At 44.6% G+C, this 12,594-nt stretch overlaps 1 protein-coding gene across 1 annotated transcript in view; it reads right to left on the minus strand.

Annotated features, from left to right (window-relative positions):
- LOC138790108 (uncharacterized) overlaps nt 1–12,594 on the minus strand; it is a 230,643-nt gene that overhangs the window by 49,245 nt on the left and 168,804 nt on the right. The window contains exon 4 of the mRNA XM_069969072.1: nt 9,914–10,116. Coding sequence (XP_069825173.1) covers nt 9,914–10,116 — 203 coding nt within the window. The remainder of the gene's footprint in view (nt 1–9,913; nt 10,117–12,594) is intronic.

A 12,594-nucleotide genomic window follows, 5' to 3' on the forward strand; every position in this document is an offset into this window, starting at 1 on the left:
ACGGTGATCCATACTAGAGTTGATTGAACAGGGCCGATGTTCAGGTTGATATGAACTCGAACCATCGGTATTTGACTCCGGCAGTCCTCCCGTTTTGTGGGGAAGGTAGAGACAGCCTGAGTTCCAGCCTGGGCCATAGGTTGTATTCCTGTTTTCCAGGCGGGACTCGGGATTAATTGAACCTGCTGATAGTGTCCTTTAAACCCACCATATATACATGCATGCTCACTTCGTTGACTGTTCTTCCTCCTGATATTTGATAGAACTACAGATGCCATATAGACAGATAGCAATCTATAGGGGCGGGGCCTAAATAAAAAAAAATACAAAATTGGGGGTACATTTAAATTCCCTTCCCCATGTGTTATTGAACTCACTATAAATCCTGTAATAGGAACCGGAATGTTCATTCTAGAGCCATGGAGCCCATCCAGTCTTCGTATACATTTTTTTTCCCCGAGGCATATTTTTCCTTAGCGCCGTTCTGCATTGTATATTATTCATCAGCCGGATATGGCTTCGCACCGTAAATCAGTCACATGGAGGGGTGTTAGCTTTGATTATTGTTCTGTGAGACTGTAACATTTCATAAATTTCACCAACTGCATAAAAATGTGTCCACAACTTGACAAGCCAACGAGTCCGCGTAGCGTGCCAGCCTTCCAGCTACGAGTCGATCCATCATGACTTCACAGAGTTAACTCTACGTCTGGTAGGAATCCATAGTATACTTGAAAAATATTGGTTTAGTAAGTCATCACATCAGAATTTACATAGTAACAGACACTCGTGCACATTGGATGTGTGTGGGTCAAGCTCCCCATTTTTGGTGGGACCAGTCAACCACTTAATGGGCATGGGGGCCTTCTGACCCTTCCACAATGGATGAGGTCAACGAGAAGAAGGAAGTCTGGCATGTCAAATTTCAATTACCCAATCTTTATCCCCACAATTTTGAACACATCAACGATCTTCCGAAACGGTCATGTGTATCGGATGGGGGAAATAGGGAGAGAAAGCATTCAGCTGAAGAGTAGAAATGAGCGAACCTTGAGATGAAATTGGATAGAAGGCCGCCTGGAAAACCAATACATTTATAGGCCATAGTCTGTATCCATGTTTTCCAGGACTCCCTTGGGCTGCACCAAACTTATGCAGCCAACAATAATCAAATGTCGGGTTTTTAAGTTCGGAGATTAGGTACGAAGTTTGCAAAAAAGTTCCAAAACAGAACCAAGCTTTTTTGCAACAGTCGTACAATCCTGGTCCAAGATGGCGGCTGCACAATTTAATACCAAAATACCATAGGAACCCCAAAAAGCCTATGCGTAGCTGTCTGTGCTGCCATGGTGCCCTCCTGGCTGCACCACTGATTGGCTGAGCGGGCTGTCACTCGTCAATGGTAAGGAAAGTACTGATCAGTGAATTTGCTGAACCACACTAAAACAGCTATCACTCAGCTTTACAGTACAAACAAAGCAAAGCGCTGTGTTCGCTCGGCAGTTAGCTTACTTGTGCCGCTCTCCACCGGGTGCCTGGAAAAGCTGGATCTATTCTTGTGAAACTGGGAGAAGTTTTCCAGGACTGGATCCAGCTTTTCCAGGCACCCGATGCAGAGCGGCACGGAGTTTAAAGGCAGCCGGGTCGTAAAATAAAACTAATGGCTGACCCCAGTAACTAATAAAGAAATAATAAGTGTAGTATAGAATAGTATGGATTATTATTATTATTATTATTAATAATAATAAATAATGAGATGAGCGAATAGTGAAATATTCGACTTTCGAGAGTTCAAATCGAATAGTCACAGAGATTCAACTATTCGAACAAATATTCAATCCTATTATAGTCTATGGGGAAAAAATTTGCAGGCACTTGGAGGTCACCAAGTCCCCCATGAAACCTCCCTAAATGATGATAACACCTCCGGAATGACACTGGGACATCAGGGGGAGCATGCCTGGGTGCACCCAACACCCCAAAATCGCAGTATAATGCCACTCTCCGCAGTTGCGAAGGAAAAATATTTGCGAACACTTTGTGAACGTTTACGGCAATGTTCATACATTTCCTTCGTATTTCTTGCGCAGCGTTACATACATGATTCCAATGTGCGTCCGCAGAGCGTCATGTTATTTGCGCGTATCACGCATGATCCTGTACGAACGTTATTGGAACAGTATGTATGACGTGCCTTTCTCTGGGCTACTGGAACAGTATAGATCAGGTGCCCTTAGTGGGCTACTGGAACAGTATGTATAACGTGCCCTTAGTGGGCTACTGGAACAATATGTATAACGCGCCCTTAGTGGACACTATAAGTCACTTGTACACACAGGGTAGTGGAATGAATACACCTGCTGATGCTGCTGTTATATCATCTATGTCTTAGCACTGAGAAGCTTTGGATTCAGAGATGACTTTCGCTGTATTTTAGCCCTGAAAAGGACTTTTGGGTTCTGTAGTAATTCTGCCTAACCAAAACGTTATTAAAACCTATCTCTCCCTGCTCCAAGATCTTTCCCTGACTAGGTTGAAAGCTCATCTGCGGTCGAGAGGCAGGAGCCAAGTATTGAAGATTCGAGGTCATGTGGTTCAGCCACCCAATGAGGGTAGACGTAGTTTTCGTGCTGCGTGTGTCCTCCCAAGGTCCCTCACAGCCTCCCTGCATGGTGATTGGTTTAATAAAAGCGCCAACTGTGATGGGAGGGCTTTCGAATGTTTCCCGCGTATTCGCCACACTATTCGATTGAATTCAAATATTTCAAATAACGCAATATTCTATCGAATCGTATTCGCTCATCTCTAATATTATTATTGTATTATTATAACAGTAATAATAATAATTATTATTATATAAATGGTTTTTCTCACTATAGATTTTGCGCACTACTTACATCCGAGTTGGGATATTGCCGTGTTTAGGAGGCTGTTGGGCTTATAGAGCGTATTTGGAAGCAGAATGGCGTGCGGATTAAGCACATCTTTTTATCTCTGCCAGGGACGCAAGGTGGTTTGGCTGCACCTCATAGATTTCATTATTTTCTCGCAGAACATTTGTCACAAATGGTGAAATGGAAGCTAAATGACTTCCTTGGGGAGCAGGTTCTCAAAAAGCAAAGAGTAGTGGAAAATGTATTCGAGTTGTTAGAAGTCTCGCTCCCTGACAGAACAAAGGAGAGAACTAGGATGAGGGTAATGGTCATTAATGGGAAGATGTTGGGGGAAGAACCGGGGTTTTAATTATACTCCAGTCTTCTTTTATCTTTTTTTTCTTTTGGTGAAATTGAGAACATTTCAGACTGTAAGGAATAGAAGGCTAAGAGTCTGTTAGAGTATAACTGGTTATTCTTAAGAATCTACATCTAGAAAGCGTAAGAATGTGTGTAATTTTACACACAAAAAGGGGTACTCCGGAGAAAATCTTTTTCTTTCTAATCAAATGGTTTAAAAAAGTTATTGAGATTTAAAAATCTCAAGTCATCGAGTACTTTTCAGCTGCTGTATGTCCTGCAGGAAGTGGTGTATTCTCTCCAGTCTGACACAGTGCTCTCTGCTGCCACCTCTGTCCAAGTCAGGAACTGTCCAGAGCAGGAGAGGTTTTCTATGGAGATTTGCTGCTGCTCTGGACAGTTCCTGACATGGACAGAGGTGGCAGCAGAGAGCACTGTGTCAGACTGGAGAGAATACACCACTTCTTGCAGGACATACAGCAGCTGATAAGTACTGGAAGACTGGAGATTTTTAAGTAGAAGTAAATTTCAAATCTATATAAACTTTCTACCACCAGCTGATTTAAAAGAAAAAGATTTCCACTGGAGTACTCCTTTAATATATATAAAGTGCAGCACAGGATATTATTTGAGGTTCAGGTAGCGCATAGATGTCAAACCCGTGGCCCTACAGCTGCTGCACAACTACAATTCCCATCATGCCTGGACGGCCAAAGCTTTGCCTCCTGTAGAGAGTGTCATCACTGCAGTTCCCCTAATTACATCCCCTGGTGATATAATTCAATAAGGAAACAAGAAGGCAGCTGAGCTGGAATGAAACAGATGGAGCTGTAGGAGAAGTGATGGGAAATGTGCATTACAATAAATGTATTCTTCACACCAAAAATATTTTTGCTCCATTAAACCTTACTTTGCGCATCATCAAAGCCTTGAATACAAAGGACCTCTGTGTATCCATAGTAACAGACTACAAACAAACCAACCTGCAGTCAGATCAACTACACACAGGCAAAAAGTGGCAGGTACTTTGAGAACAATATGACTGCAATCTCAGTACTGTCTGTAGTCTGTTACCATGGAAACTGAACGCCTAAACCACCTTTTTTTTTGACAAATTAAAATCAGACACAAACTGCTTGATTAACCTTTAAAAAAAATTTGTTCTAATTTTTGTATATTTCGTCCCTTGAAAGGATGTTTAAATAAAATATACAAAAATCAGAAAAAACTATTTTTACGTGTCCTGCCAAAATCTTAAAAAAATTAGACCGAAAAAAAGTTTAAAGATTTCATTTAAACATCTCTTCAAGGGACGAAATATACAAAAATTAGAACAAAAGATGAAATGGGTTTCTGCTGGAGATATAAATGATGGTTAAACGATCGTTTGGTTGTTGAAGGTGTATGGTCAGCCGGCCACCTTTACCCAAGCACCGTGTCTCGAACAATCGGGTAAATTACTGGAACTTTATGGCAATCCTGCTAATATAGAATAATTATTATACATTCTGCATTGTCCCAGTAATCTGTCTTGTATGGTGCCGAAATTCTAAAAACATTGGCTCCAGCGAAGAGAGCCTAATCATCCCACTGTCGTATTGTGTGGCGGACCATCTGCCTTTAACACAGGCTGGAAATATTCTCCAAATGTGACAAATGTTTTCCTTTTAATGTTTGATAATTTAGAAGACACGTGGGAATAGAGGAGATTCGCTTCACCAAACGCTTCTACATTTTTGCAATAGAATTTATAAAACAACAACACAAAACTAAAAACATGCAAATCAAATTGTCGGATTCTGATAAAGCCGAACACATTGAAGCAGCAATCAGGACAATAGAGATCAATGCTTCACCCCAATGATAACACTTATGGGATCACAAGCTTTCCGCTTCTCTTTCAAGTGTTCGGGCTTTAGCGGGAGCATATTGTGGGTGGAGCCTACTCCTCTTTACTTCTCCACCGATCTTTCGTGTGTGGATTTACCATTATAGTATAATACCTAACTGCGTAACTCTATGCAAAGCATCAATGTTACATTATAAATCTCCTTCGAGAGCAGTGATCTCTAAAAAAAAAAAAAAAAAAAAAAAAAAAAAATTGTCGTCATGTGATGCCCCAGTGCATCACAAACTATACAGTGATTATTTGTGGAGCCTGGCCACTCGATTCATAATGCCTTCTGAAGGAACTGCAAGCGATTACCGATGTGACCCACCTGGGCTGTCGCTACCACCACCCACAGAAAGTGTGGGTGGTGGTACCGACAGCCCACCGACAGAAACAGTGTAGCTGGTGTGCAGGTGCTGGTGCAATAACCACTGAGTCCCAGTAGAGAAAAATAAAGCTTCTTCTTTACTGGTAGATCTTCCGTGATACAAGTGTAATCCGTGATAATAGTGTAATACAATCTTAACTTGACTAAATCTGCACCGAGAACCGTGGAGGTAGAAAGGAGAGTAGAAGTGCTGGCTTGGTTGCGTGCTGAGAAGAGTAGTGAAGAGGAGTAGGTTGTGAGTTCAGAATAGTGGAGAGGAGTTTGTCTTTAGAGTTCCAACCCAATGTAGTAAAGTGCTCTGCCGGAACTTTAGAAGTAGAAGAAGAATACTTGAGAATACTTGAAAGAAGATTACTTGTGCCTGTGTTTCGACCTTTGTCGCTATACCACCTTTTGCCCTACAGTGTCGGGTGACCCGTCCTACTAGGGTGACACAAGGCCCAGTCCTAGTTGGGTTGAGCAAGGTGTCCAAAGTTATCTGGTTTCACCTGCGTTGCGAGATAGAGTATGTAGGCTCTTGGCTGCTTTGGTTTATCGGGATCAGTTCCTCTAGCTCGCAGGATACTGTCCTGCACTTTTAGAGATGTTCACAATGGGGGTTGGGGTGATCCCTGACTTGTCCTCTCTGTAGGTGTTTAGCACTGCATCTTAGGTAAAAGTGTTGCTTTAAAGAAAAGAGTCTTCCATGCGGATACACCACAGCTGGTCTGTCCCATAGGGGGAACCTGGCAGAGCCAGGCTCCTGGCTAAACTCAACAGGGATGCCTGGTCTGTGTGTCTTACTCCACTGAGAAACAGAGAAGAACTGATTAAGTGTGGGTCTTCACTTCCTCTCAACATGTGATGACTTCCTACAGGGTGTATAACAGCTTCCGAGAGTGGTGGAGAAAAGGGTGCAACAAAAAAGGATCGAGATAGGCGGAAGAGAAGAGCAGCTCTCATTGGTTTGCAGATCACAAATAAAACAATAACCCTTAGTTCACTACATTTGTGCAATGTACATGAATACACATACTACTGACATCTAGCGGCAAAACGTATATATGACTTCATTACCACTTCAATTGGAGTTACAGGCTTTTGCTAGGGGTGTTTAAGCTAGCAACACCCGTGGTGGGACATCACACACCTACCTCCTCGGCTCCAGCTCTGGGGTCCGCTATTCTCCCCTCTGGATCCCAGTCCCCGACCACTGACTGGCTGAGCGGGGACCAGAGTTGTTACATGTCAGGCCCAGTCAGCGGCCCTAGCGAGGTCCCGCCTGACAGGTGTCCACTCAGACCAGTCAGCAGCTGGGGGACCAGGAACCAGAGCGGAGGTCAGCAGACCCCAGTGCTGAAGCCAGGGAGGTAGGTGCATGTTGTTATGTTCAGCCACCTCCTCCCAGACTCTTTTGAAGAAAAAAAAAAAAAGTCAGAGCTTGGACTACTCCTTTAACCTCTTAAGAACATATGACGTACCCATACGTCATATGTCCTCATTAGCACTTCAAAGCGGGGCCGCCGTGTAGCTCGGGACCGCTGCTATTAGCGGGCACGGTCTGATCGCCGTGCCCGCTAATTAGGTAATCGGAGGCAGCTGTCAAAGTTGACAGCTGCCTCCGATTACCGGAGGCAACCGTTCCCTGGTGTCTAGTGGGGGAGACGTTGTCCCGGAGGAGCGATCTCAGTTACTGATGCCGGTCGGGGATTCGTCCAAGATGGCGCCGTCCCCGGCTCGGCACTCATTTACTTCCGGCTGCAGCAGCCGAAAGCAAACGAGTGCCTATCTCATTGATCTCTGCAGCATATCTATGCTGCAGAGATCTCAATGAGAGATCAAAGTATATATACTAGAAGTCCCCCAGGGGGAATAACCCTAACCCATAGGGGGGCTTCTAGTATATGTGTAAAAAAAAAAAAAAAGAAGAAGTGTTGTTTATAGTAAAAAGCCCCCTCCCCTAATAAAAGTCTGAATCACCCCCCTTTTCCCAGGTTTTAAATAAAAGTAAACAAATAAATAAATAAATAAACAAACATGTTTGGTATCGCCGCGTGCGTAATCGCCCGAACTATTAATTAATCACATTCCTGATCTCGCACGGTAAACGGCGTCAGCGCAAAAAAATCCCAAAGTGCAAAATTGCGCATTTTTGGTCGCATCAAATCCAGAAAAAATGTAATAAAAAGCGATCAAAAAGTCATATGCGCAATCAAGGTACCGATAGAAAGAACACATCATGGCGCAAAAAATGACACCTGACACAGCCCCATAGACCAAAGGATAAAAGCGCTATAAGCCTGGGAATGGAGCGATTGTAAGGAATGTATATTTGTTAACAATGGTTTGAATTTTTTATAGGCCATCAGATACAATATAAGTTATACATGTTACATATCGTTTTAATCGTAACGACTTGTGTAACATGCATAACAAGTCAGTTTTACCCCAGGGCGAATGGCGTAAAAAAACACAGTTCCCCCAAATAAAAGAAATGCGTTTTTTTTTTTCAATTTCACCACACTTTGAATTTTTTTCTGGTTTCGTAGTGTACCAAATGCAAAAATTCAGCCTGTCATTGCAAAGTACAATTAGTGACGCAAAAAATAACGGCCCATATGGGTTACTAGGTGGAAAAATACAAGTGCTATGGCCTTTTAAACACAAGGAGGAAAAACCGAAAACGCAAAAACGAAAATGGGCCCGTCCTTAAGGGGTTAAGCTGTGTTACACTTTTTGACATTCACTACCCAGAATCCTCTGCAGCTACACGCTGAGCATTGTGTAAAACTCTCCATTATTAACATGAGATACGCAAAACCTACACATCAATGACACATTGCCAGACTTGTCATATCTTGAGATGCTCAGAAGGCCCCTGCATAATAACATCCACGCTCAACCTTCATATTGGTTCAATAAAAAAAAAAAAAAAAAAGCAACAGAGAGCACAATAAAAGCCACGGCTGGTGTTGAGTGGCTGACACAATAAGCGGCTTTCATTAAATAGATCCATCAGGAAGTTTCAGACTAATTAATTTTGTGTTTATTCAGCTTTGGAAACCTCCCTCGTACGGTTTCATTTACCATGTAGCTGCTTTGCACAAGTGAATTACTTGTATAGTGACTCAAAAGGCATTTAACAATGTCTTTGATATTTTAAGTACTAACTTGGAAAGATGTTTAATTTCTTCCTTAGAATGAAAGAAGCTACAAAAAGAAAATCAACAAAGAAGAAAAAAAAGAAAGAAAATACTGAATATTTATTGGGTTTAATCGCCAAAACTCACAAAGACCTTTACAGCTCAGTGCCAGGCGGTCACCGCACAGTGACACTTATGGGTTATAGCAAAGGCCTCATTCATATCATGTTTCACCAATATGGTTGAGGCATACAGGATACTGGCACAAAGCTATGCTGATGCTTATTGCAACATACCCACAACCCACCATGGTGTTAAGCATATTTTTGGACCAACCATATCTACGTAGACTTTTATTGTGCCTGTGTTGGGGGGGGGGGGGGGGGGGGGGGTGAGGGGTGGGTCAGCAACGTCTATTGGGCTAGAAACACACTTTTTTTTTTTTTCTTTGAACTTCCACCGCAGTTTTTGTGCCAAAACCAGAAGTGGATCCAACAGGAAAGAGAAGTCCCCGCCAATCACAGGAAGCGGCCATTTCAAAGCTGTTCTTGAGGAGCATTTATTAGCATACTTCTCCCATGATAACCACTTAAACATTTCCATACAGCAGCAGGATCTCCTCAATAGCATTGAGCACAAGTGCCAAACTGTTAGGGTTCGACAATATTCTCTGAATCCAAAACGCCTTTCACTTAACTCCCAGTGGCTGCAAAACTTGGATAAGCCCTAGGGCTTAAAGAGGACCTGTCACCCCCCGTGCAGGGGTTACAGGCTCCCAACCCCCGCTAGGGCCCCCATACTTACCTGATCGTGCCGGGTCCTGCTTCTTGATCAGTCAGTGGACCGGATCGAGAAGCGGGACCCGGCACGATCAGGTAAGTATAGGGGGCTCTAGCAGGGGGGTCGAGAGCCTGTCACCCTGGCACGGGGGGGGGGGGGGGGGGTGACAGGTTCCCTTTAAGTGCACAGCATTCAGGTTCAGAAGTTGGATAAGTCCTAGGGCTTAAGCGTAGAGCATTAGGGTCAGAGAGGTTGGATATAGCCCTAGGGCTGCACCCAACTTCTGCAGCCACGGGGAGTCAAAGGCCGAGCGTTCGGGCCCCCGAGAACCTTGCCGAACAGATCAGCATCTCCACTCAACACTGCTCCTAAATAGAAACTAGAGTCCACCTCAAACAGAAGCAGCCAATAGTCATCCAGTGTCTCTACAAGGCCTACAGAATATACTTATAAACAAGCATTATACACATGAGGAATAAGCGGCTGTTTACGCACTTACTTGAGTAGTAGGGTCTCTGCTATGACGCCGGCACACACTGCCACAACCTGGAATAGCTGAGTCGGGGCCGGATCGGTTAGTGTTTTCATATACTGGACAGATAGAGGTGTAGCTATGATGGCCGCTATTATCAAGAGACTGATGAGTAGATTTTTCCATTGACACATCAGTTGCCGCCATATAGTCCCCTCTTGAAGTTGATACTAAAAGATAAAAGAAAGGCAAAAATTAGATGAGACCGGACAGGCAAGGAGACCTCCCCATTGTATGGTCCATTGCTAGATAGGACAGGATCGTCTGATTCCTAATATCCAGGGCGATTGTTCGAGAGAACGAGACAGCCGAGGATCCCGGATGAAGTAAACTTTTCTAGCAGATGTATACTGCACACTATGAGATCACGGCTTTATATCTCATTGTAAGAATTGCTGCCGGTGTTTCCTAACAATTTCCTTCCTTTCCCGCCGCCCCGCCGAACATGCACTTATAGATTGACGTAATTCAAGAAGTGGGTGATCCGTAGAGTAGAAAGATCTCTTGCAGGTAATCGGAGGTATAGTGCACTTATCTCCTCTCCCAGTACAGGTTCAATGGAGAACACGTACAATGGCATCCTTACATGGAGCAACTAAGGACACGGTCTCATCTGCAGACACGGCACAATGAGAAGGATATATACGAACGTAACCCCATGCGGCATGAAGACGACGGCCATAGGACATGGACTCAGCAGGCTCCCTATACATTACCATGTAAATGCCTCACCGACAAAATATTTACCATAAAGCACAATATAAGTAAGCTTTTAAATGTGTACATTCAATGAAATATATGGAGGATTGGCAGGTAGGGTGATGGAACCATCAGGTAGGCCGAACCTTTCACCTACAAACATGGGTGCACCTACAGGAGCAGTCTAGCCTGGGCCTGCACTGTGAATGGTCCTGGACTGATGAAAGTAGGGATTGCCCTTAGTCCGATAGCGCAGGAGGACAATGGCAGACACAAGGGGGTGGATTCACACCAATTGACTTCTGGTAGGATTCCTGACATTGTCTCCTTAACGTTCTGTGATGCCCTCTACATCAACCCAAGGAGGTACTTGTACAACTTCTCTTCAATGACCTGTAAAGATGTAACCCTCTTGCTGTCACTCTAACAATGTGTAGCCCTTTTCATCTCATGAAGGAACTAACCCTTAGTAATGAGCTTGTAAACTTGGGCAAATATTACAGGGGCTGTGGCTCCAGGATGGTCATGAGGCAAAAACTAGAAGAGGGGGGCCTGGATGCTCCTCACTACCCTAGCTAGACTCTATATGCTTCCCCTGTCACTCAGAGTCACTCTTCTCTCTCTCTCCTCCTGTCACTCTGGGGCAGGATATCCCCCCCTTTCTCTCTCTCCTCCTGTCACTCAAGGGCAGGATTCCCCATCCCCCGTCTCCTCCTGTCACTCAAGGGCAGGATTCCCCCTCCCCCGTCTCCTCCTGTCACTCAGGGGCAGATATCCACGCTCTCTCCTCCTCTCACTCAGGGGCAGGATATCCACGCTCTCTCCTCCTCTCACTTTGGGGCAGGATATCCTCTCTCTTTCTCTCCTCCTCTCACTTAGGGGCAGGATATTTTCTCTTTTTCTCTCCTCCTGTCACTCAGGGGCAGAATATCCCCTTTCTCCACTCCTTTAACTCAGAGGCAGGATGTCATCTCTCATTCTCCTATCACTCAGGGGCAGAATTTCCTCTGTCCCTTGTCAGTCAGAGGCAGGATATACTCTTTCCCTCTCTCACTCTCCTCCCATTACTGAGTTAAAGGAGGCAGGATATCCTCTCTCCCCCGTCACTTAGGAGGAGAGTGAGAGAGGATATACTGCCCCTTAGTGATAGGAGGAGAGTGAGAGAGGATATCCTGCCCCTATCACTAAGGGGCAGGATATGCTCTCTCACTCTCCTCCTATCACTTAGGGGCAGGATATGCTCTCTCACTCTCCTCCTATCACTTACGGGCAGGATATGCTCTCTCATTCTACATTTTATCGTTTGATGATGCTCAGTCTCTATTTACACAATACAGCAGAGCTGGATGCCAGGAGTCAGTATTGAATATGCAAAAGAACACTGCAGAGACACCATCACATGTCTCGACGTCAGTGAACTAGCCAGACCTTCCCTCCGGGAAGGAACAACCAAGCCAAAGCGTTCTCCAGTCAAGGAAACCACCTCAGCAAGGTATCCATCCACAGACAGCTGTTTCGGGGTTTTTGCCCCTCATCAGTGTGGAGTAGGTTTCTGGCTAGTGGGAGCAATGACTAGTATGTGCATGCAAAAGGACGCTGGTTGACCTCAGGGAGATCAACCAAAACACCGCAGAGACACCATCACGTGTCTCAACGTCAGTGTATTCTAGAACATTGCCCCCTGGGAAATCGAATATGCAAAAGAACACTGCAGAGACACCATCACATGTCTCGACGTCAGTGAACTAGCCAGACCTTCCCTCCGGGAAGGAACAACCAAGCCAAAGCGTTCTCCAGTCAAGGAAACCACCTCAGCAAGGTATCCATCCACAGACAGCTGTTTCGGGGTTTGCCCCTCATCCACACTGATGAGGGGCAAAAACCCCGAAACAGCTGTCTGTGGATGGATACCTTGCTGAGGTGGTTTCCTTGACTGGAGAACGCTTTGG

This window comes from Dendropsophus ebraccatus, chromosome 4 (genome assembly GCF_027789765.1).
Source record: "Dendropsophus ebraccatus isolate aDenEbr1 chromosome 4, aDenEbr1.pat, whole genome shotgun sequence".
In the NCBI taxonomy this organism is placed as follows: domain Eukaryota; kingdom Metazoa; phylum Chordata; class Amphibia; order Anura; family Hylidae; genus Dendropsophus; species Dendropsophus ebraccatus.